The sequence below is a fragment of the Apis florea genome, unplaced genomic scaffold (assembly GCF_048593485.1).
Source record: "Apis florea isolate Af1SG1 unplaced genomic scaffold, ASM4859348v1 contig_3496_pilon, whole genome shotgun sequence".
Taxonomy (NCBI): domain Eukaryota; kingdom Metazoa; phylum Arthropoda; class Insecta; order Hymenoptera; family Apidae; genus Apis; species Apis florea.
In genome coordinates, this window is record NW_028256773.1 from 5,613,244 (window position 1) to 5,638,906 (window position 25,663).

Genomic DNA, 25,663 nt, shown 5'->3' on the forward strand with positions numbered 1-25,663 from the left:
CGCGGTGATGAAAGTTGATGAGAAAGTATCGCCGAGTGTCGGGGAAACAGTTTTACTGAGGAAGCAACTTGTTTTCAAAGAGAGAATAAAACTGCGATTTTCAACGATGGTTTACGGTTTACTTGTTCCTTAGTTAGAGACGATAAGGATTGGAGAAAATTGGGCACGCTTTTAGATTTTTATAAATGGTTGCTTTTGTTTCTAACGTGTCATATTTGTCACGTATACTGATTCAAAAAGAGCATAGAATCCGGAGAATTCTTACGTGTCGATATAATATAAAGATTTTCAGCGTATAACGATTTAAGTTTAATTTATAAATGTAATTTTGTATTCGAGTAGTTGAAGTAATAATTGTACAAATATGTTGTCGATATGCGTCGAAATAATTAATACTTTGAAAATATTTCAGTTTCCAGCTTCTTGGACGGTTATTTTATAACAAAAATAATTTTTACGCTTTCGAATATTATAGCTCTTCTCTATATCTTTTATAGCGTCAGGTGGTGTCAGGTTTGTCAACAAAGCGTTTGAAGTGGGGATAAATGATCCTAGCGAAGGACAACCCCTCTTGCCCCTGTGCCGTCCCGCGAGACTTTTTTCAGCAGTGACCAGTACACGTTTCCAGGCGACTATAATATTTTAAAAGATCGCTCAAACGGACGGTTTGGAATCGTAACTCCAAGCAAGTTATTAGAAAAATATCCAAGACGACGATCTGTATCCAAACTTATGCATTGATGCAGACATTAGAATCCAGAGAGTTCTATCATATCGATATGAATATAAAAATTTTTTTATTTTCTCATAATACGTATAGGCTAATTATAGTTTAATTTGTAAATGTAATTTTGTATTCGAGTAGTTGACATAATAATAATTAACAGTTTCGAAAATATTTCAGCTTCCAGTCTTGGACGTAACTTCACCAATGAAAATAATATTTTCGTTTCTGAGTATTAGAATTGTGGTTACTTTTATGTAGCGTGTGGTGTCAGGTTTGTCAACAAAGCGTCTCAGATGGGGATAAATGATCCTAGCGAAGGACAACCCCTCTTGCCTCTCTGCCGTTCCTCGTGACTTGTTTCCAACGGTGAACAGTATTTAGTTCGATAAAAATAAAATTCTCCTAACTTTAATTATCCTTTATGTCGATGGTTGAAGACACCCGATCTCTTATGAACTTATAAATTAAAAAATGTAAGTACGAATATCTTCTATAAAAATAGGTAGAAAAATATCGATCGAAATTTTATTTGTTTCGTTTATAATACACGAGCCTCGATCGAAATTTATATATAAATACTTTTGTTTTGATATGTGGAATCGATTCTTTGAAAGGTGTTTCAACGGATATATTAACACTCTGTATACAGACAGCTGAAAGTTTCCAGACTTGTCGAAGTAAGCGAAGAAGAAGAAGAAGGAGTATAGGAAAGTGGAAGCGTATTGTATTGTTTCTTCCTGTCAATGCATACTTCTCCAAACTCGATCCACTAACTTTTCGACTCGACGAAATATCCGCGTTAAACAAAACGATGCTCCTCGGGGAGTATCGTGGAATGCACGTTTCTCTGGAATTATAAGGAATTTAGTAATCCTCGTACTTGTCACGAAAAATTTCGACAATTTCGAATTATGTTCCTGTCTCGGTGTATGTTCGAAAAAATATACTTTTTCAAGAAGCCAACATATTTAAATGATCATCATTATAACGCGATCAATGCTTGCACGTTCGATTTATTAAAATTTGATTGGATTACACATGTATATGTTTTTTCGCGCTTTGTTTGATTATTTCGATCGTATTATCGAGAATGTTTTTAATTAATACTGTATTTTTTTATCGAGATATTTATTTATCTATTCATTTTCGTAATTTTAATTATAATCATTGTAACAATCTATGCAAAACAGATATATTAGAAACTACAGTAGTATCATAATTTTCTGATTTCAATTTCTTTATCTTCTTTATATATATAAATATGAAGTATCCAAGTTTATTTCAATAAACACAAGTAGATTTTTATATTTCTTTTATTTGTTTATTTAAACTAATCGAGAATTATTTATTTATTAACATCTAGTGAGAAAATTCGATTACTAAAGAACATTAGTTCGAAAGAATATTCGGAAAGAAAAATTTAGAAACATCTGTGCAAAAGGTTAAACTGAACTTGACAATACCGAGAAAGAAAGGAAATCCATCAAAGAAAGAAAATTCCTTTCTCGTGTGATCCGAATTCAATGACTCGAAAACGACGTTTGAAAGAGATTAAATTTATTCGGAATCTCTTCCGCAAGGATCGTCGCACAAAAGATCAACTCGTCGACAATACCGAAAGTAAAATTCTGTCCAACTGAGAAAACTGAGAAAATTTCTTTTTCATATGATCCAAATTTCAAACAACCCGGAAACGGCATTTGAAAGGGAAATTCATTGACAATCCCTTCCAACAGCTTCCCTCGAACCCAGTCCCCGTCACGACATCTCTCCAACTTTATGTGGGCTCAAGAAGGATCGTGTCCTTCCGATCTCGATTAATTCGACAAAAGAGCCCTCGAAAAAAGTCAAGACAGTGTGTGTATATATATATATGTGTCCTCATTCTTGGTTAGCACAGAGAGTTAGGAAAAGAGAAGAGGAGTAAAAGTAAAAATCGTAGCCACGTCTTTCCGGTCCGTTTACGCGACAAAAGGAATTGTTGCCTATGAGCAGCCAAACTCCTTGTGCAGCTTCACGAAGTTGGTGGATTCCTTGAGAAACTAGAGTTGCGTCAAATATCCGTGGAAAGGACGTTGCTTTAATGTAAAAATGGCCAAAAGGAGGATCGGCATCGATCAGGTTTTTATACGCAAAAGTCGAAAGCACCAACCCTGGATTTTCTCTACTCCTCTTCCCTCTCTTCTCTTTGTCTTTTCTCGATGGCAAGAAGGAATTTCAATCTCTGTACGAGCATCCATGATGATGGGATAAACTGTATATAGGGTGTTGGATAACGTTTTGATTTGGAAAGAAAAATTTTTTACGTTTGTCGAATCGTTTGTTTTATTACAATTTGAAATTCTCTGTGAGACAAGATTATTTTTTTCTTAATTTTAATCAGAATGTTTATTTTAATTAAGAATGGCTTGATCTTTATGAAATTATATGAAGCATTTTAATAAAATATTGGAAGAAACTTTTTCTTTAATTGTATTCATAAAAGTTTATTTTTTATTTTTTTTTTTTTGAAAATCTAACTCGAATTGATTAAAAAATCATGTATTTTTTGTATAATTGTAAGAATAGGCAGAATAAAAAAAAATCGATTATTTAATAGTTAACATCATCGTCATCGTTTCAAAACGATATCTTCTCGAGAATGTTACGAAAATTGTAACTAAATTTGGCCACCGAATTTTTCTCTTGCACGTCAACTCGAATTCGAGCGTGCAACGAGAGTTGTTTCTGCGATTTTTCTCGCTTTCGTGTCGGAAACGAGTGCGAGCCGATCAAAAACAAGCTTAAATTGTACGAATTTTCGCGAGAAAAAGTTAAACGAGCAAATCTAGTAATTCGATTTGTTTTTCAAAATTATACTCTGTACGATGTATCTGTGCTATTCCTGATTAAAAACATTGTTACAATATCGATGTATCGTGAAAATAATTTCATCGAAATTTTGAAAAAAAAAAAAAAAAAGTCAATTTTAATTAACGTTAATTAATACTCGTTACATCTAATAATTCTAATTTCTGTTGCTTTTGAAAATTGATCGTTATATCAGAATAAAATACGAGAATTTTTCCACGATGGTGATAATTTTTTTCGTCATCATTCATTTGTATTTTAATTTGTATTTAAATCATAAAATTCTTGAATTTTATTTTCATTTCGGCACATATTAATCAGGGTCGACAATTATTTGATTACGTTTGACCTGGATGGATCGATTTTAAAATTTTAATTACCACTATTATGTTGATTTTTATTTCCGCTTAACGTTATTCGTTTTCATCGAGTCACGTATTCTTCTCCCGACGCCTATAAAATTCTTTTCGATTAATTTCCATAATTACCTTTAAAAACACAATAAGTGTAATTACACGAGAGGTGCTTTTTTGAGGGGGGAAAAAAAAAATCGTTAGCGCTTTATGGTGAACAAGTTTTTAAGTTTTTGAAGCTTGAATTGAAAACGTGGTAGCAACCTATATTTACAATCAAATGAATATCAAGAAATATATTTTTAAAAGGGGAAGAAAGAAAATATTTTCATTAATGATTGTACAATATATTCTCTCTCGATCTTCGATCGTTAAAATATTTTAAAAATCGTATCCTAGATTTCGAACAACGTATTTCAATTAATCGATTAAAAAAAATTTCACCTCGAATGAGAAAAAAGATTCTCATATTTTATTAATCATATTCCAAAAGTTTCGAAACGGCATCTCTTTTGCTCCGGACAAAACTGCTGTTACACAAATATAACTCCAAACGTATAATATTATCCGCAACATATTTTATTAAGATCGCGAAAAGGCATAACGAATATTTCCATCTCGGTCGGTTTTGCAAACCTATCTGCCCTACCAGCAGCCATTCATCCGTTTCCAATTCGAAACATTTGGAAAAAAAAAAAAAAAAAACAAGGCCGATTTCCATTCTTTCGCGTAGAGGTTACAATCGAGCCGCATAAACAACGATGTAATTCGTTTGCGGATCGACGCGTTCCCCCACTCTTCCCTTTTTCAACCAATCTGCGTACCCGTGTATCCGTGTCCTCCTCTCATCGCTTACCTGCCACGCGTGGCAGAAACAGCCGCGCCGCCGTACGTTTCAAAGCAATTTGTATCCATGAAATACGAGCCACCCGTTATAAGTTAGTGCGCCTCCCTTATTGCTCGTCGTCGCGCAGTAGTTTCGTCGTTGTTTCGCGCCGTTTCCTCGCCCAATTCCTCCCTCTGTCATCCCGTGTAATCTAACGAACGCGAGTCTTGTGTGGGATTAGGTTAGGAGCATCGTTGAAACGTAAAGCGTTCGAAGAATAATATACGGTGGTCGTAAAAGTGTACTCGCGTCCGATTTCTCATTCGATGGAATGTCATCCGTGTAGCGATTAATAATCAGAATTTTGAGAATTGTTGAAATAAAAGTATTCGAAAAATAACATACAGTGGCAGTGTATTCACGTCTGATTTCTCATTCGATGGAAATGCGTGGAATGCAATGATATATTGAATATCGTTCGAATAAAGAATAAGAATATAGAGTGTAATTCTAATTGTAAATTAATAATTTGAACTAGTTTCTCGTTCCATGAAATGTCATCCGTGTAATCTGTTGCAACAAGTTTGAAGAATATATAAGATAATTGATATAATATGTAATGGTTGTGTAAATGGTATTCGTATCTAATTTCTTATTCCATGGAGTCAGTCATTCTTCGTGGTAGTTTCATAGTGTTTACATTAACTTTAAAAGTATTAAGTAAAAGTATTTGATACCCAATTCTTTTTATGAAATATTATCAACGTGATTTTATAGATATTGTCATTATCATATTAATTGAAAGACGATCGTTAAAATAATTTTCAATATACGCGAAATCGTTCAATTTAATTAATTAGATTATGCCCCCCAAAAAAAGGCATTAAAATACATCGAAAATCATCTTCATAAGCATTCGTCCCACGAATCTCGTCTCACTTTCCTGGCAAGAACCCGAATAGATATAAATCGAAATTTCAATTTTCTTGGCAAGAATGTGCGACAAGGATCCGCAAATGTCTCATACACACGCGTATACATACACGTAATAACCAACTTTCAACGAAAATTTGGAGGTTATGGTCCATTCATCTCGATAGTTAAAACGAGATGCTGCCGTTAAACGCTTCGTTTCCATCTTTTCGTATTCCAATCTACTTGAAACCGCTTCGATCGCTCTGTAAAAGTGAGTAGGGGGGGGGGGGGGAAGAGAAGAGAAGAAAATGGTCGAGAAATCTCTCTCTCTCTCTCTCTCTCTCTCTCTCTCTCTCTCTCTCTCTCTCCTCCTCGAGATTTTAAATGCTCGCATAAAGAAATTGCTTTTGGTAAATCCTTGCCAATGAACGGTGTCCGTTCCATTCGATGGCGAGGAAGGAGGGAGAGAGGGAGGGAGGAGGGAGTTGGGAAACGAGATAACGAGAGTGGCATCTAATAACAGGGAGAACGTGGCTCGTATGCAAATTCAAAGGAGAAGTAAATTTCTGCTTCAAACCTAGAACAAAATCAGTTCCTCTATGGCAAAGCTATCCACGTTTCAACCATGGCCAATAGCTTTTGTACCGGCAATGCTAAATTGCAAGCTCCTCCAATTATTTTCCCGATTTTATCATAACGAATCGACTTCTTGAGAAATATTTATAAGTATTGATATTGCCTTACTTTTTGACATAATTGCAATATCATCGAACGAGGGCAGTTTTTTTTTTTTTTTTTTTTTTTTTTTAAAAAAACTTTGCGACGATATTTTCCAACCAATCCAACATTTCGATCAAATATATCAAAGTTATGTGTTACAAACGAGACTCGAAAACAGAGGACTCTGTGAGCGATCCTCCAATCTAATAATCCTAGGAACTTTTCTTCCAGGTAAAATTTAACAGTCACTTTAATAATTTAATTATATTGTTCGAAAATGCTAAGCGAAAATCGATTATAACAGCTACGAATTTAATAAATAATTACTCGAAGCAACTATTTTAACTAGATTTTTAACTAGTTACTTCTTTAATCCTCCAACTCTGATTGGACGGTGACGTGTCTCGCGATTCTCAAAGATGAACACAGAGGGCGCGTTAATCATTGAACTCTTTCAGCATCTTTGATCGTTTAAAATGAATCAATTTTGTATCGAATGGAATATTATTTCATTCACTATTGAGATTACGCGGACAAGAGCTTGTTTGAAATTTTCGTTATTAGATAAAAATTTTTTCCACCTTTCTTTCTCCTATATCCCACACGTGGAATTAAATTGATCCGATATGGAAGCGTGTTAGCAATATTTATTTACAAGCCCGTAAGCCGTATTCTCCTATACGATAAAAAAAAAAAAGAAAAAGGGAAAGAAGAAAAAAGAAATATAAAAGAGATATAACCGATCGAACTTAATAAGATCACAATGGAGCGAAATCAAAAACACGTGTTCACACTTCAAAGATTCGGGGACAAAAGAGGACGTGGAAACGAAACTGGCGATTGACGACAATGCAGTTACTATCGATAAAGCACGCTGAATAACGGGTAGACACGTATGAAGAAATATATATGTGTATGTATAAAAGTTAGGTTATAAATTTTTCGTCAATACTCGAACAAATTTGTGAAAATCTCTCTTCGATAGATGGAAAACGTATTAACACAAAATTTATAGATGATAAATTTTTCGTTGTAATTCCAATGTAAAATCTCCTCGATGGATACAACACGCAGTTTATAAATTACAAAAGTAAATTCAAGTTTTGACAAATTGGCTCTTCTTATCTCGATCTATGACACGATGGTTTAACCAAGGAACATGTGCTTCGATAGTGAAAACTCGGTGCGGAGTGAAATTCTGATGGAATTACGCGTTTGCATTTTTCTCGTTAATAAACATTGCGTTTAACCGATCGTTGAAACATAATTAAAAATATGTCGGGAACAAATTTTGTTGAAACAATCCGTTTCAACGTTTACTTTGTGTTGTCCGTTTAATTATTTTTTATTTCGATTTCCCCACGGCCTTTGTAACCTTTCCGTCTACGCTACGAGATTGGTTATTGTTGTTGTTCGAAAGAAAAGTTACGATAATATTAATCGAAAAAATCGTTTCGTCAACCGTGTTTACGATTACCTCTTCTCCCTGTAATTGTTCTATTTTCAATCTTATTTATTTCGAATACTTAAAGAAAATTCAGGTTGGTACGCGTGAATATCATTTTCGAATCGTCACGCTTTTAATCAGAGCAATTTATAACTTAGAAATAATATTAAGTTCGATTTAATTACGATATAATTAATTCGAGTACAAATTTTCAATTTTACAAACCCGTTTGAATTGGGTTTTCATATCAAAATAAAATTCATTCTAATTTATGCTTGGCCTGCTTTCGTTTCCTTTTTTCTTTTATCTTCGCGGTGAACGGACACGAAATAAAATCGCGAGGATTTCACTGCCGCGCGGAACGATAAATTGCAATTTCTTCGAAACAACGAACGTTGAAATTTTGTATTGTATTATTGTTCCATTGCTAATTATAATTTGCAAATTATATACGTATAAATTTGTGTTAAGATTGCTTGTACGTGTATCGTTTCGATATAATTAATTTTCGCTTAAAATTTGCAAAATTTTCTTCAACTGATAACACCGATTCTGTATGTATGATAATTAAAATGATCCTCGTGAATCTGGAATAATAGAAATAATTAATCGTTGAGAATTTATGAATCAACTCGCAGATATCTTAATATCTAAATCACGTAATTTAAATTAATTTAATTTATAATATGTATCTAATATATGTTAATGGAAAGTTATAACATCAGTTAGATTACATATTTAATTTCGTTGAAGATGCATTTATAAAGTGCACACATGAATATTCATCGTGTCATCATATTCACTTGTTTTCTCTACATTGATACCAAAACAAATATTTTCATTGTAATACGCTTAATTAAAAATATCGTTGATTATTTTTTTTTAAAAATAATTCCAAATTAATTGCAATCGTTATTTCTTAGAATTTTGACCATTAGATTTTCCTTTTTATAAACTTTGTTTTTTTTTTTTTTTTAACCATTCTTTAAAAAATGATATTATACTATATTTCAAAAAATTCAGAAGAAATTTTCAAAGATGAAATAGAATATTTTCTTCAAGCGTTCAAAGAAATAAATAACACATTCTGTACATTTAAAAAAAGGTCACATAAATATTTTATATTTGCAACAATTTTTCAATAATATCATTGTAACCTATATCTTTTGATCTTTTTTTTTTTCGAATGTTAAAATTTCTTTTATCTTAAATAACATACAAGTACGAAATCTTCAACTCGTGCCTTCTGTTCGAGGCGCCATAAAAATATCATAATATAGCTCATAACTTGTTCTCGAAAGATTCCGTGAAACGAACACGATTCCCTGCCACGAGGGACTTTTCTCGAGGCTGGCAAAACAATTTAATTTAGTTTAACGTGCTTTGAATTCGTCCCCGCGCTTAGAACGGATCTCATTGTCGACATCGCAACGGCACGGTGAAAAGTCTCGCAGAATTTACCGGGTAAAGTGGTTAGTTTGCGAGTGCACTCTGCTTCCTTCCGTCAAAAACTGCTATACCCTCCGAGAGCTGAACAAAATATATACGGAGGCACAATTTGTCGCCTCTATTTAGAAAAATGTGTGCGCCAAGTATGTGATCTTTTGTGCCTAAGATGTATGTAGCTCAAACGGTAAAGGCGAATTTTAATTGATGACACTCGCGAGCGATGCACATGGACAGTGTTAAAAAGTGTAAAACTGAATATTGCGTAATGTGTGTGCGTGTGTGTGTGTCTGAACTGATGCTATTACCATCTATTATCGTAAGATTATATAATCGTTTATATTACGAGCTTTGAGTGAACGAATAGTGGTTTATCTTAATGCAAACTGTATCGCTCTGAATTCTGATCTATATTCTATTTCTATTCTAACTGATCTAATCTAGAAGAATGTCGCGGGCCTTAATTTTTCCTCCAATTATTATTTTTCATGAAGTGCAAACTGAGAGGAGGTTAGTTGCGTTCGTTTCCATTAGTTCCATTGTAAGGCACTAGGCGCGCAAGTGTGACTCGTAAAGCGGCCATATTGCTATATTCTCTGTTTAAATCGAGTATTTGAAAAGCGTTAGGAAACTATATCCGTGCTGATATCTATCACTGTTATACTATTGAAAATATTCAAGTTGTGAAAATAAAATCCAGATTGTTTGACTTCACAAGTCTTGGGTTTGCCCTTAACAAGCAATGAAAGTAAATATTCAAGTGAGTAAAGTGTATTATTATTTTTTGGTTAAACAATCTTTTTGTATAATAGAGCAGAATTTGTAATGGCTATAAGGGAAAGGGACTTATACATATTGGTGAGCAGCATTGGATTTACTTAGCTTTGCTCTCAGTTATATAGATAATTGTATTAATCTCCATTCTTTTAATTCTGTTGCCTCGATATGGCTGAATAACAACTAGCCTAAACTTCCAAGCCTCTTTCTGTTGTTCATAAGTTTGCTCTCAGTATTGTCCACAGCATTGATCTTCAAGTTCCAAGCTTCCACTATTCTAATTCTAACTTTTTTCTTGGTATTGCTGAATAGCACTTGCTTTAAAGTTCCCTCATTCTGTCCATTTTACTATCCGTAGCTTTGCTCTCAGTACTAAAGTTTAAAGTTCTAAGCTCTCATTCTGCTATTTTTGCCATCCATAACTTTCTCCTCGATATTGCTGAATAACAGTAATCTAGAGTTAAAAAAGTTCTTAGTCTGCTCTCATTCCTCTGTCCATAAATTTGCAGTATTGCTGAACAACAGAGTGATTTAAAGTTTCTTATCTCTCACTTTGCTAGATTCGCCGTCCACAACTTTGTCCTTTGTGCTCTAGCCTCTATACTTTTGTCTTCTAATCTAAAATTTCAAGCCATCATTTCACTTATTTCATAACTGTTCATAATCTTAACAATGCAGAATAAAAATTTCATATGTATATACACAACTTATCAGAATATGCTTGCTTATATGCTTATATATATATATATGTATTAATCATGCTTCTCTTTATCAATTAAGAATAAGAAAGACATTCTGTTCGAGTAAAAAGTTTACACAATAAAATCTTCGTGTTACAATATATTTGAACAAAGCAAGTATTCTGATAAGTTGTATCGATGTAATAATTGATCAATTTCTTGTGTTTATTGAAAAGTTTCCACTTGCCACATACTCGCATACTGTCTTCACTCAGGGCATTGCTGAATTCCCCTGGGAAGGATGAAGTTTTTTACCTTCAGCCTCCGATGTCCGTTTTCCACGTCGTGGATCGCAGTCCGTGGACTTTCAAAGTGCATAAAAGTTAGCGAAAAATTTCCCGTTTATGTCGAAACTTTGCCCGGTAATGAAATTCTACGCCGAGAAGGGTGAACTCTTTTCGGTCGTCGATCAGCTTCCGCCATTCACGCGTCTTATGTGCTCCCCTGAAAGAGCGTCAAACCATTTTGCAAGCATATACAACGAGGAGGGAGGGTATAAGGTATGGAATCGTGGGTGTAAAGCTCGCGTGATCGACGACGCGTTGCTGCTTCGTGCTTGGGATCGTGTTAAAATTGTAGGATGGTGCGTATCGATCAATTTTGAATTCAATTTTTTTTTTTTTTTTTTTTAATTTAAAAAATTTTAATCTTTGAATTTTTTTTCGTCTATTTTCCAAGTTATTGACGAATAACCAAGTTCTATGAGTTTTGTTTTTATAACATCGAAAATATAAGGGAGGAATTTCGGATTTATTCGAGTTGTTCGTTTATCTCGAATGTTCGATTAATCGGTAAATTAAACCTCGATTTTAAATATCGATCAAATTTCTCGACCACACGTGATTAAGCTTTGTGGCGGCCTTTAATTAAGTGTATTTGATTTAAATATATTATTTCTCTGCGTTTTGATCGATTGATATAATTACATCGATTGAATTAGGAAATTATACGTCATAATGTTGGGCTGTGGTGAGACAGTAGCATGTGGACGTGACATACAGTATATTTCCTTTGTGCTTATTTAATTGTCGATCAAAATTACTTTCAATTGAAGAGGAACAGAAAATAAATAACAAATTTCAATTTCAATTATTCAATTTAAAAGGAAAAAGAAAAAGGTATTTTTTCCCAAATGTTACAAAAGTGTAGAAGAGAAGAATATCAAAAATTAGTCAAAAGACTATCTATATATTTGAAGCAACAAAATGTGTGACATAATAAAAGTATCTTTAAAGAAAAAGTATTTTCAAAATTTTTTAATATCTATGACAAATTGAGAAATTAAACTCAGATGTGTTTCTTTTGGAAAAAATGGAAATAAATAATTTTACAATAGGGAATTAATTTAATTTCTTCGTTTGTTTCAGGTGAGCACAATTTTCAACCGTGTCGTGCGATGTGAATAGAAACTCAGTTTCTGTAAGTAGCAATTTTTTTGAATTTTTCGTCAAGAAGGATCGAATGACTGATCTAAATTTTTGATATAAAAAATAATATACTTTCCAATTTTCTATTAAATGATATACAATTTTACACACGTTCACGAAATCGATTCGCACTCGTTATAAAAATGTAAAGCAAGAGTTAAATTTAGGGCAAAAATTTCTTGCAACGACACATTTTGCAATCGTTATTTTATCATCTGCCATGTCATACATCTTTTCACGTAGGACCTATAAAAATCCTCGAGTGGATGTAAATCGATTTTTAGAACATTGACACTTGGCTCGAGGCGTTTCCTCTTCTTGCAAAAAAACGACAGGGAGTATAACTTCACCGAGAGGTTTGAAAATATATACAATGTGAATCAATAAAAACTATTATCCAAAATATTAGGCACGAGTAAAAATGAATCTTGTTGCACTCGAATTGGACAGAGTTTTATTTTATTTAATTTTGAGGCTGAAAAAAGTCGACTCAAGTATTGATATCTCAAAAAAAAAAAAATTGCATTTACTACTAAACATAAGAATTTCGATGTGATCACGTATATTTATACGCAATTTTTATTTTAGCTCTCAAGTTTTCTTACGTTTCCGATATTGACACTTCTATTCAAGAGTCTATTCGAGAAAGTGTTCCCTTTTTTTTTTTTTCTTCTTAAATCACATTAATATTTATTGTTCTAAAACACTTGTGATAGAGAAAGAATTTCTGTAGCCAGAAATTATAAGATTTCCTTCGCTAGAATGGAGGAAATCTACATTTATATAGGATTAGTAGTGTATTTTATTTTTTTTTCCGTATAATTCGTTCTTCCATTTCCTTTTTTTCGCGCTTCACGTTTAATCTTCGATCCTTTCTAATAGCGACCCCTTTCTTAAAAGAATCCTGTTTTCTGTTCGTTTTTTTTTTTCGTAGCCGTAAGAGACAAAAAAAGAAAAAACAGGAAGAAGAAAAAGCTGAGAAACATCCGTAGCTTTCGTTTTCTCGTCCACTTCTGTCTCCCCTTTCTTTCTCACGCCTTTTATGATGGTACGCGAAAGAATGTAAAGTAGCGTTCCGGAATAATCGCACGATAAGAAAAATAGCTTCGTATGCTTGCTCCCCGTTACAATGGCAATTTTCATTTAGAAGCGCTTATCAACTGTGTAATGCATTTGATGTTGTTGCAAATGTTTCTTCCTTCTTCTTTCCTTTCTTTTTCGAGCATCGAATTGCTACGATTCCAACTCGAATTATCAAAGAACCCAACAACTTTTAAAATTAATTAAAAGATTAGGCAAAGTATGTTGCTCATATAAAAGCGAATTATAACTACAAATATAAAAGAAACGTAACCTGTATTGACGTAGAACAACAATGTTATTTACGTACGATTATCATTGATCGTGAGAAAAGATAAAATGCAAGCGTACACGTGGCGTCGTCCAAGAAGAAGAGTGCATTGGCCCCGTGACAGATGCAATTCCAACCTCCTCGGCTAAAACTGTGTGTGATAGGATCAAACGAGTTAATACAAAGATTTATTTTCATCCGCGATGATTCAGAAATTAAGATCAATCGCATTACGTTCTCGTGCCAGGCCGACGAATTCCCAAAAAATTCATCAAATCTCCGCCGATTGACACGGCACGCGTTCAAAATTCTCGCAACGATTCGGATGCAAAACCGTTTGCAGGTGCGTGATAACCACTTCCGGTGATTGCACAGTCCCTCCATACTTAACAAACTTCTTTAAACGACCTTAACTTAGCCGCACTTAGATCGCCGACTGGGAATACCGAGTGCCATCCGGATGAGAGTCCACTGAATAATTTCACGATCACGCCAACGACGAATTTTCATGAAAAAGCGCGGTATCGCTCCCGGCGTACACCATCCACGCGTTTCCAACGCGTGTGTAACCTCGAGCATCCTGCACACTCGTATTCCCAGGCGGTGGTGGTGGTACCCACCATAAATGGTAGTTGGCGTTTCTACATTTAAAATGAGGCACGCTTTGCATAATTGTACGCCGATCTCTGTGCACGTACGCTCCACTAATACATTTCCTCTTCCACCAATTCCCCCCCTCCCCAGATATTTCGAAGCTCGAGAGGATCGAAAGATGATAACGTTTAGGTCGAACGAGATCCCCGATGATTTTTCTTTTTTTCTTTCCTTCTTTCTGTCGTTTTTTTTTTTTTTTCAAAGATTCCGAATTTCCGCCGAGATATTACTATTCTCCTTCCCCCCATTCGTGACGTTGATGTTGACCGAGCGGGAAGTTGGATGACATGGCGGTTTAAAGACTGAATGCGAAATGTTTGAGGGAATTTGTTTTATCCGTGCAACAACCAGGGTGGTGGTGTGTGTATTTCGGTGAAATACTATTTGTAGTCAGCTTGGAAAATTCTCTGCAATTTCACCCCTGTATTTTTTTCCCCCTCGTTGGTTTTGTTTTCGAGGAGAGGATTTTCCTCTTTTTTCGGTTTTGGTATTCGTTTTCGTTTTCGTTTTATTTGTGCGCTGCGTCGAATTATGAATTACAATTGCCGGTCGCGAGTTAAACAGCCGAGCGAAAGAGAATATCTCGAATGATAAATAGGGTAACGTTTTGCGACGGAGGCGTGTTGAGAGAGTGTCATCAAGTGTACAGTTGGTTTTGAATAACGAATAGAACTTGAATGTCTCTGCAATATTATCGTTTAATTCAATGGAACGTTTTTTTTTTTTTTTTTTTTATAAGGAATAAAAGATTCGCGAATTTTAAGGAGGGATAATTTTCCCTACTTCCAATTTCATTTTCCTCGTAATCAAAGGTTAATTTCAGATTGCTGGAATGGAGAAAAAATATTTTTTCCCATCATTTTTTCAACGTACACTTTCCCATAATCAAAAACATTTGCTCAAGTCTCCTAACGAGGAGAAAATAATTACTTCCATTTTCTCGTAATTGAAATTCCTAATAATGAAAAAAGCATTTATTACATTTTTTTTTTTTCTTTTGATTCAAATTTCCATAATACAATATTTGTATTATCCCATTCGAGCGAATCGTATTTTAACCTCCGTTGAAATCAACCGTTGAAGGACAGAAAGAGAGAGAGAGAGAGAGAGAGAGAGAGAGAGAGAGAGAGAGAGAGAATAATGTTCAAACCCTCAAATGTTCCAAAAACTCCGCATCACATATGCGAGGCTCGTCGATCGCAACGCCACCTCGTTCCCCCTCCCTCGTCCTCTCGAATAATTACCGGTTGGTCCACACACCACCACACCTTTGATATCCGTCGCGAAATCAGTCGTACGATATTAATTCCAAGGATGGAAGAAGCAAAACGTGTCCCTCTTCCTGTGATATCCGGCTCACGTCCGCAAGGTGAAACATCAAAAATCAGCTTTTCCACGGTAACGAACCAACGTGGCTCGTGGTGGAACATTTTACCTCCCTTCCCCTCGGACAGGCAGGAAGCACGATAGTCGTTGGTATCATCAGACTGAAAAAAGATACGGTGGCAAAAGGTTTTTCCTCTGCGACAGGGACTGGAAAGAGAGTGGTGGAGAAAAGAGGAGGGAGAGAGAGAGAAAAAAAGAGAAAGGGAGAAAAGAGAGAGAGTTTCTTTGAAAGAAGTTTCTCTGACTCGCGGACTCGCTTGTTTTTAACCTCGTCCGCGGGATGGCGCGCGAGAGCAAAATGGACGGACGTTATTAAACGCGGATGTGTCTCGTCGGTTGAATTATTAATCGAGGGACACCTTCGGACGATAATGATATTTCCTCGGTCTTGTCTTGGAATCGAATAACGAAGAGAGAAGAAGAAGAAGAAGAAGAAAAAGGAGGAGGCTTTGAAATTTTTATCGCGGATCGAAAGTGGAAATGGGATAGAGGAGGGGATTGAATCGGGATACGTAAGTAGGTGTCACTGAGTGGAGTGTTATTTATTTGGTTTGAGAAAGAAAGGACAAAATTTAAATTTTTTTTTTTTTTTTTTTTATGATTTAGTAATATACGTATAAGCGTGATTGATGCGTGGAATTTTGAACTCAACGTTGTTATTGTTATAAATTGATGATGAATTTGAAATGTTCATTAATTGTAAATAAAATACAGAAATATTTTATTCTGTCCATATTTTTTAAAGATACACGATGCAGAATGTATGAAACGCTTGTGAAACAATTCAATGAAATAAAGCCGTACATTTTTCCGCAAATTTATTATTCTTTTCTAGCGGAATATTAAATTTGCATTGGAACGGAAATATAGAGGATATCTTTTCGCGAAAGAAATTAGAATAAAAAGTTTGGCTTTTTGATATAAATATACGCGTATATATTTAATCTTATTGCTTTTAAAATTTATTTAGTATTTTTTCGTCGATATATGCTCTTACATTGTTGAAATATCTTTTCACGTCGATAACGATCATACATGTTTTTTCATTCGTCTCTGCATCTGTTGTTCCTTTAACAAATAAATCAACGATCTATATTTCTATTTTCAACAACTCGTTTCTCGTTTTAATTACGAAAATCAAAGAAATTCGATACTTCTTTTTCATATTTGTTTAGTTAAAAAGCATTCATATCTTTAATTCAATGACAAACATTGAATAACTTTACTTATCAAATTGGAAATTGATCAATTCGTTTTTCTACTTTCTCTTTCCCCCTTATTTTTCTTTTCTTTTTCGTTTAATAATTATTATCGATTACCGCATCAATCCATTTACAAACATATGAAACGTGGCTTTTCGCGCAGAACGTTTGAATACAGGTGGAAAAAACGGAAAAAAAAAAAAAAAAAGTGGTGTATGTATTGATTCCTTTTATATCGATGCTTTGGAACAGCTTCGTGAACGAATACGCCTCATATCTGTTCGTTTCGAATTCATTTGGGGACGCGGTCTATGAAATTTTTCAAAAGGCTTTCGATGTTTTTGAACTTAACTTTGCGTCTATTTTATGACTTTATATGACTTTATAGCGGATATATTAGTTCGTAACGTATCGAAGAGTTCAGAATCTTGAAATTTTTCATATCTTTTGCATGTTTTTCGCATTTGTCAAGTCAGAAAATGAATTGTAATTTTAAATAATTTTTCGTCTTTCGTATGGTCGTTATTGACCGTTGATCTACAATCCACACTTTCGGCTATTCTCGGATTTCTTCGCGTCTTTTCGGATGTGCTCGCTTCTTCGGCGACTTTCGGAACTTTTCGGATCCTGTCGGATATGATCGTATCCTTTTAGAACAAAATTTCGGCACTGCGAGATATATTGTATTCATCATTTTCTCATTTTATCAAAGATCGAAAAGAGTTTTATATTTTATATATAAATAAGTTGCACCATCAATACTGGAATACCACCTATGATATAACTTTGTATTATCATTACGTGATGTATTATTTTATCCTGTTTTTATTGAATACCTCGTTATATGTCAGAAGAGTGACAAAGGATGAAAATTTAAATTATTCACATAGTTATTCATGTAAATTGAAAATGACTGTAAAAAGGACCATTATATAACTTCAACGTCGTATAAAAATTATGGAAGAAAAAAAACAATTCCAAGTAAAGGCGTCCTTGGACGAATCTAATTATATATTTGATTATATACGTAAGATATGTCACGAGGACGATAAGAATCGTTTATTCATGGTTATGTATTTAATTATTACGCGTTATGTTACGCAAACAAGAAGGTGCAAATTTTTTTCAAGGATACTTCTTCCTCTTGCTCTCCACGAGCTTTGTTTCGTGCGATTGGCTCTCAATTACTGCTTTGAAAATTGCATTCGATCGATCCGCGTTTTTTGTCAATGTCCCCGCGAGTAATCGGATAAAACGATCGTATCTTGTCCCGTTATCGGGTTAAACATAATCGATGGGATAATAATTAACTATTCGATGCATTATCACGTATACGTATTTTCAATTTTCTTTCTTCTAACGTTGAATGGAATTTCGATAATTTGTGAAAGATCGGTAATTAAGCACATTTGAACGATAACGATTTATGACAATAATTACTGGATTGTTATCTTCGATAAGATAAATATTTACTTAAATTTCTTTATCCTTCGATTTGATCGAACGATTTTAACCAGTCTTATACTCTCCGCAAAAAGAGAAAAAGGACGAATGATATTTCTATCAATTTATTCCAATATAATTATACGTAATAATAAATTTATTTTCGTAAATATTTGGTATTTCAGGACATGAATGTAACAATTCATCAACTTTAGATATAAACGTCAATTATACCTAATATTTGTTCCAGCATATTTGATACATCATATATAATTTCATACATGAAATTTTGTTTGTTGAACATTGTTGTTGAGCATTATTGTGTTACCGCGCGTATTTTCTTTTTCTACAAGGAAGTTTGAACGAAATAGCTATTAACGGTGCCTCTGTTGAACTGCCATTAAATCGCATACCATATTAGTGTACCAAAATTGAACGATAGAAACTGGATGATGAAATTGTTTCGAGAATTATGTTTTACAACACATAAGTGGTAATATTAACGAAACTTATTAAACGATATATATTTATAAATATTACAATTTATAAATATTTAGCTTTTTTTTTTTTTAAATAATGACGAATTTTCCTTATTATTGACACGTTAAATTTTAAATTTTCTCCTTGATTATTTTATTTTCTTACTGCGTTTATATATATTTATATATAAAGCCATAATTGATATTTGACGATAAATTGACAATAAATAGTGTACAAACAAGAAAATCTATTTTTCCTCGCGTCAGGGAGCCAACAGACGAGTCATAGCCAATTTATTACGTCGCTCCCTAGTGGATTCCAAGAGTGTATGACAAAGTGTCATACTTGTTTTTCAACTGGACACTCTCGAGGATTGTAATAAATTTAATTTACTATATTTTTAGAAAACTACAAATTTTACAATTTTGATCGATGTATCAAAAATCATAATATTGTTTGTCAGTCGGAGAAGCCAAGTCAGATTAGATTAAGATTATACAGATTTATATCACGAAACTAGGTTAGATTAAATTTACGTATACAAAGCCGTTAATTATTCTTTGCAAGAAAAGAAGAATTTTTTTTAAACAAAGGAAGTGTGATTTATTTATTTAATTATTTAATTGAGGGAAATCGTTTTAAAATTTTCTATTTATAACTGTGATTGCCTTCTTTTTTTGAATTGAAGAGATTAAAAATTTAAATATTGGAATTAAGATTTATTTATTTGCCTGATTCCAAGTTCTCTGTTCTTGCGAAATGGATCGAAAATATTCGCGTGATTTCGAGCGATTTGCGTTTGGTGGAACGGATGATGGCTCTCGAAAAAATCAAACGTATCGTTTCAACCGTCTTCATTATCGTTTCACGATACCATCTTTCAAACTATCTATTCATATAAATGGATGCTCTTTCCTGCGTTGCAAATATTTTATGATACTCTTACGATTCAACCTATTCCATCTATCTTCAATATCGGGATGATTTACAAGTTGTTTTGTTAAAAGTTAATTGTAATTTATGTCTAATGTCCGTGAAATTGTACATACAGCTTCGTTTAAACAATTTAACTTTGTTTAACCTTTACTTTTGATCCAATTGTGTTCCTCCAATTTTTCACTTAAATAACAATTGGTTAAAATATTTATAAAGATATTGTTTCGCGATAAATAAAGAAGTTAATTACCTCTTATATAAATTCAAAATTAATTTCACGATAGCATCTGATAATTGTCGTCTGGCACATGCATAAACTTTTCTCGATCAAAGGGAACATTTTGCTCGAGTCATTAGACACGCGTAACGTTTACAGTCCATCCTTTTCTACAGCGAAAGATTATCAAAGATGGAGGCCTCCTCCTGCGATCTTCCTCTTCGTTACACAGAAATTGTCCCTCTTTCTCGAGCATCACGATCGACGTTGAAAGCAAATCGGGATAAAACAATGATGTAGCTAAGTAAGATTTTTTTTTTTCGATTTCCCAATGGGAATCATTAACTATGATCACGTGGCCTGATCGTCGTGCTTTTGTATTCTTTTGAAAACGCGTATCGATCTTCTTTCAGTTAATAATCCTCGTTTTTCCTTTATATTCACTTAAAACTGTGGATATTAAATTCATACTTTTAAGAATGCGAAAGATAAATATCCTAAATATCCTCTAATGATCGAACTATATATAAGAGTTTCACGCTCGATTACGTATTAGTTCGAGGATAGCTCGATAAATTGTTGAGAGCAGTCAAATGTACAAACTTCGCGTCGCAGAGCGCGGAATATACAACGTGAACGTGTTTGCAGAGTTGCCAAGTCGAAAATCTTGGCCGAACTTTGACGCGCGATGTCGAGTTTACCCACCGAGTCGCACAACGCACGTATGCTTCGTTACATAAATCAGCTTTCGCGTTACTAGTCACGTATAACTACGATGCTTATTACATTGAATTTCCATCACAGTACTGGTGAAAAAAATCCGGAATTCTTCGTGGTATGCACGAGCATAAATATTCGTTTATCATTTTTCCTCGTCCACTTGGAAACGAGGAGTTCTCGTTTTCAATTTTCCCGCCAATCAATTTCATTCTCAAGGGAAATATCGACGAAGAAGAGAAGGATTACGTTTGTTTTGAGGATTTTTAAGACAAGATAAGACTCTTGCAATTAAATTGATGAGAAAAATCAAAAGCTTGAAGCGTGTCTTTGTTTGTATACATAGATCGAAAGTTTATGCTTCGCAGAAATTAGGTTAGGTTGCGTCAGTTCGTAAAACGGGAAACTTCTCTCTACAATTTTATTATTTCTTATTCGAATTTCGAATTTGCGTATATCAAAACAATGTTTGTGATGACACGTTCGTACAAATTCAAACGGCATAAGCACGATTGGAAAATACGAGACTAATCTCCCAATTAGGCGCAAGTGAATTATCGATAAGAAAGGTTGGCTAGTAACTTTTGTCACGTGACACGTAGAAACTTTCACCGCACGAATGTCCTATATTCTATGCCTATTTTACGAGCACAGCGTATGAAATTGTCTCGCGGAGATACGCGTTAAAGTGGTAAAGCTTGTTCTCAACGGTTCTCTTTGGTTCCACGTGGCTTTATCGCTCGAGCAGCAAAAGCGATGCGTCTAGAGTTGAAGACCAGAGATGCTTTTCCAGCGATATGAGCGATGAAATGGAGAGCGGTTAAAAATAGAACGGAAAGAAGGGTTGGGATAAATATCGACAAAGAACGGATGAAGAGGCAGGAGAAAGGGGGAGAAAAAAGAGAATCATGAGTGAAAAGCGATCGATGGAAGGGTTGTTTTGATCTTCACGTTCACGCATAATAATTTAAAGGTTAGAATTTAATTGGCTCGGTAAAATTCTCAACATTGCTGAATTATCAATCATTTAAAATCTGAAATCTCTACTTCATTGATTTCGCCATAGCTTCTCGTTCTCAGAATCGTTGAACAGTCTAAACTATATTCATTCTCCATTAATTTCACGATCGACAACTTTGTCCTCAACTTTGCTGAGCAGCAACAGTAGTCTAAACTCTCAACCTTCCATTTCACAACATTGCTGAGTAAACGGTATAATAGCTTAAACTTCTAAACTTTCACTCCGTTAATCTCTCAGCACATAACTTTGTCCCCAGTACAGCAGTAACTTCAATTTCCATCTCAGCATCTCAACATTAAATTTTTAAGCTATTATTGCCCCATTAATTTCTCAATTCGTAGCTTTGTTTTCAGTATTGCTAAACAGCAGAAGGATAAATTCTTTCAATTATTTCTATTGTGCTATAGTTTCATAGCTTTGTTCTCAGCAACAGTAGATTAAACTTTTAATTTCTCAGTCCTCTAGTAGCTTTATCTTTATCTGCATTTCTGAAAAGTAATAACTTTTAATTTCACAGCTTTATTCTCTTAACTTTTAAGCCACTAATTCTCAATCTATCATAGCTTTGTTTCCTGCCGAAAAGTAGTAAAATAGCCTTCAACCTTCCCACCAATTTCACAGCATATAGCTCAGCAACAAGTTTGCCGGGCAACAGCCATCCTAAACAAGCTTCCTCATTTTCGCTGCCCATAACTTTCTCCTTCCTATGTTACACGATTAATCCACTAATAATTTTCCAATCTATAACTTTCCTATCCTCAGCGTTGCTAAGCAGCATCAGTCTAAAGTTTCCAATCTCCATTCCGCTCCACTTCTTGTTTCCCAGCAATACCTAGACTGGACTAAAGACCATCCCTACTTCGTTAACCTCATTCTCGATATGCCCGCCAAAACAAGGAAGAACAAAACACTGCTTACAAAGTATACGCGTGAACGCCATGTTCATGCATTTGAACAAACGATTTTTCCGCTCCCCTTGCAAATGGGCTATTGTGATGCGCGGATCGAAATATCGAATAACTCATTTCGATGAATTTAACTAATCTAAAAACATCCGTTTCCAGTATCGAATGGTCTCGGATAAATGGGTCAGGGATCAACCATTTGTCAAGGGACAAATATTCTCCTTTCCAAGAGTACTCGTGTACGATCGTTTCTCCTTTCGTTCTTTTCTTTTCTCTTTTTTTTTTTTTGCTCGATCGCATCAATCTATCTTTGGTATCTTTTTTTTCCCCCTTCTTCAAATCCTTAAAAAGTTTATCGAACCGTGAACCGTTCCCTCCGATTCCATCGATACAACGGCAGTGTTTATACAAGGTGTTTCGTAATAGCGAAGGAAAAGTAAAAAGGAAAAATAACGGTTCGTGTTCTGGAAGAAGAATTTCCAATTCGAGCACGTGCAAACAAATGAATATATTCGAACAACGATCTTTTCTCCCCTCGCTATAAATTAATATCGATCCAAGAATGAATTTCCATTGTACGGAATTAAGATTAAGATGAAAATTGTTGGAAAACCGTGACCGAAGAGATCTTCTTAATTAGAAAGCCGGATATCGAATTTGGTAAAACAGGAATCTTGCTTACCCATGTGGCAAAATGCGAAAGTAAACTTGCCACTTCGTTTCCTTTCGTAACTTGATCTTCAACAAGAACACGCGTTCTTGCACACGGTTGGCGAACGAGCACATGCAGTTGTAACGAGGCCGTATAATAGTCAAACTTACCTCCGCCGTGTAACCGAGAGCATTGATCGTGTAGTTCGTTCGTACCACTTATTACCTCTCTCTTAATCGCTCTCTTTGTTGATACTTGTGCGAAGCTTGGAAGGTAAGTCGCTAATTAAAGTTAGCCGGAATTAACTTCCCTGTCTCCCGTTCTCCCTCCTTTTATTTTTGTCGCCTGCGTATCCCGTTTAATACGGATGAACGGTGGAGGAACAGCAATGTTTGAAATGTTAATCTAACCCGCTCCTTGTTATGCTAATTACACGTTTAACTCGTTCACGCGTTTAATCCCTTCGATTAAAAGTTCCAGGTAGACTTTTCCAGTCTTTTTCGCTCTTTCGTTGATCTTATACCGAGATCTTTGCAGTGTATTTATTATTATTATTATCGCAACTGTTGTAACTATAACCATACTCTAACCTATTTCTTCAATCTACTGTTTGCCGCTTATCGTTATCCATACATGCTGGCCTAATTTCTTCTATTATTATCTTATCTCTAATCCTATTTTTTTTTTTTTTTTTTTATAACAGTTTTACAGTTTCGGTTAGAGTTGCTTTTTCAACTCGTCGAGAAGGATTATTTCATCTTTTAACTATCATCATTTTTTTAAATTATTCAAATTGATAATCCAATATATCGATGCTTATTTTATTTGTAGATCGAATTGTAATAATTAGTATTCAACAATAGTTTCAGTTTTTAGATCGATATGGATAGATTTCCACGCACGACGACTCTCGAACAACGAGAACTCTCGCGCCCAAATCCTTCTTCCTCCTCCTTCTCCTCCTCCTTCGTTACGAAAGCCGAATCATCGTTGTCCCGTCACGCTTCATCGACCACCCCAATTTTTCACCACGATATCATCATCCCTCTTTCTCTTTCTTTCAATCATCCATCCTTCCTTGGACACGTTTGCTGCTGCACGGGTTACACAACGGCCGCTTAATCCTCGACGTTCCATCGAACTCTCGAGGTCGAAGCTCTCTCCCTCTCTGGGCTGCGCGATCAATGGAGCCTGCTCTTAAGAAGTGACACACAACGCTTCCTCGGATCGAACGATCCGATCGATGATGGCCGAGGAGAAGAAGCTTTATATCCGAATCTCGTCCGGTTATTTGGTTATACGGGACACGTGGTTATACGGCTTTGGGGGCGGGTTATGGGAGGGGCTATCTTCGATCGAGTTATCTTGGCCGCCTCGATCCATCGCGCTATCGTTCGATTTATCGGATCGGTGATAAATGGCCGGCCACTCGAGGAGGGAATTTGTCGGGATATTTGTTAAAGGGTGGTGGACGTTGGAAATTGTATATTCGGGGAGAATCGACCATTCTCCTCCGTGATTCTTGGTGGTAATTGACGGTTAGAAATTTTGGAAAGCTTTTAATGGATAAAAATAATAATTTTCATCTCCCTTTCGAGGAAATTGTATATTTGGAGAATCGATGATGGTTTGTAATTGGCGTTGGAAATTTTGGTATTTTTGGATAGCTTTTACAGGTTTAATGGTTTCGTGAATAAAATAATACTCGAGTTCGAGGGACGTGGAAATTGTATATTTGGAGAATCGATGATGATTTGTAATTGAATAAGTTTTGTAATGTTTCTCGTGGATTGAAAGTGGATGAGAGATTCTTTAAATTTGGCATGTTTTTGTGGGAGATATTAATGGATTTGCAAGTAGAGGTGAGGAGGGATCTATCGATGGATGTGGAAATTATATATTTGGAGAATCGATGATGGCGCTTGGTAATTGACGGTGGGATTAGAAATTTTGGGATAGTTAATGCCTCGTGGAGATATTAGTAGATCGCAATTAGACGAGGTATCATTCTGAGCTCGAAGGAATTTATCGATGGATGTGGAAATTGTATATTTGGAGAATCGTGACGTGATACTTCCGTAGATCTAATTTACCTTTGGATATCGTAATAGCTTCTTCTTTTCGATTAACGAGAAATAATCATCTTGAAAATGTCTGAATTTGTCGAAAATAATTAATGTTTTGTAGAAATATTAATTAGTGAATTAATATAAATAAAGATATATTTTTATTATTAGTGAATATCGATAATTTCTTCATTAAAATATGCACGAATTTATGATGTAAACCTTTGAAATCTTCACGTTTCATTTTTACGGATAGATTGATAACAATGTTTTAATATATTACACGTTGAAGTGTATTTTAATAAAAAAAAAAAATCATTTCGATTCAAATGCGAAAATTACAGGAATTGAGAGTTTTTTATCACACACTTTATCGGAAAAATTTTTCGAAATGAAAATTAAACG

At 34.7% G+C, this 25,663-nt stretch overlaps 1 protein-coding gene across 10 annotated transcripts in view; it reads left to right on the forward strand.

Moving 5' to 3' along the window:
- LOC147656818 (furin-like) overlaps positions 1 to 25,663 on the forward strand; it is a 292,983-nt gene that overhangs the window by 247,699 nt on the left and 19,621 nt on the right. For 8 of the 10 annotated variants that reach the window (XR_015293694.1, XR_015293692.1, XR_015293693.1 and 5 more), the window contains one exon: positions 12,169 to 12,220. The exons of 1 other annotated variant lie outside the window; for it this stretch is intronic. Coding sequence is in view for 5 of the 9 variants with exons in the window: in XM_086913343.1 (XP_086769469.1) it covers positions 12,169 to 12,207 (39 nt within the window). In the remaining 4 variants the exon portion in view is untranslated. Of the gene's footprint in view, positions 1 to 12,168; positions 12,320 to 25,663 lie in introns of those variants that run through there. One more of the 10 variants, XM_086913340.1, reaches the window with a different exon arrangement.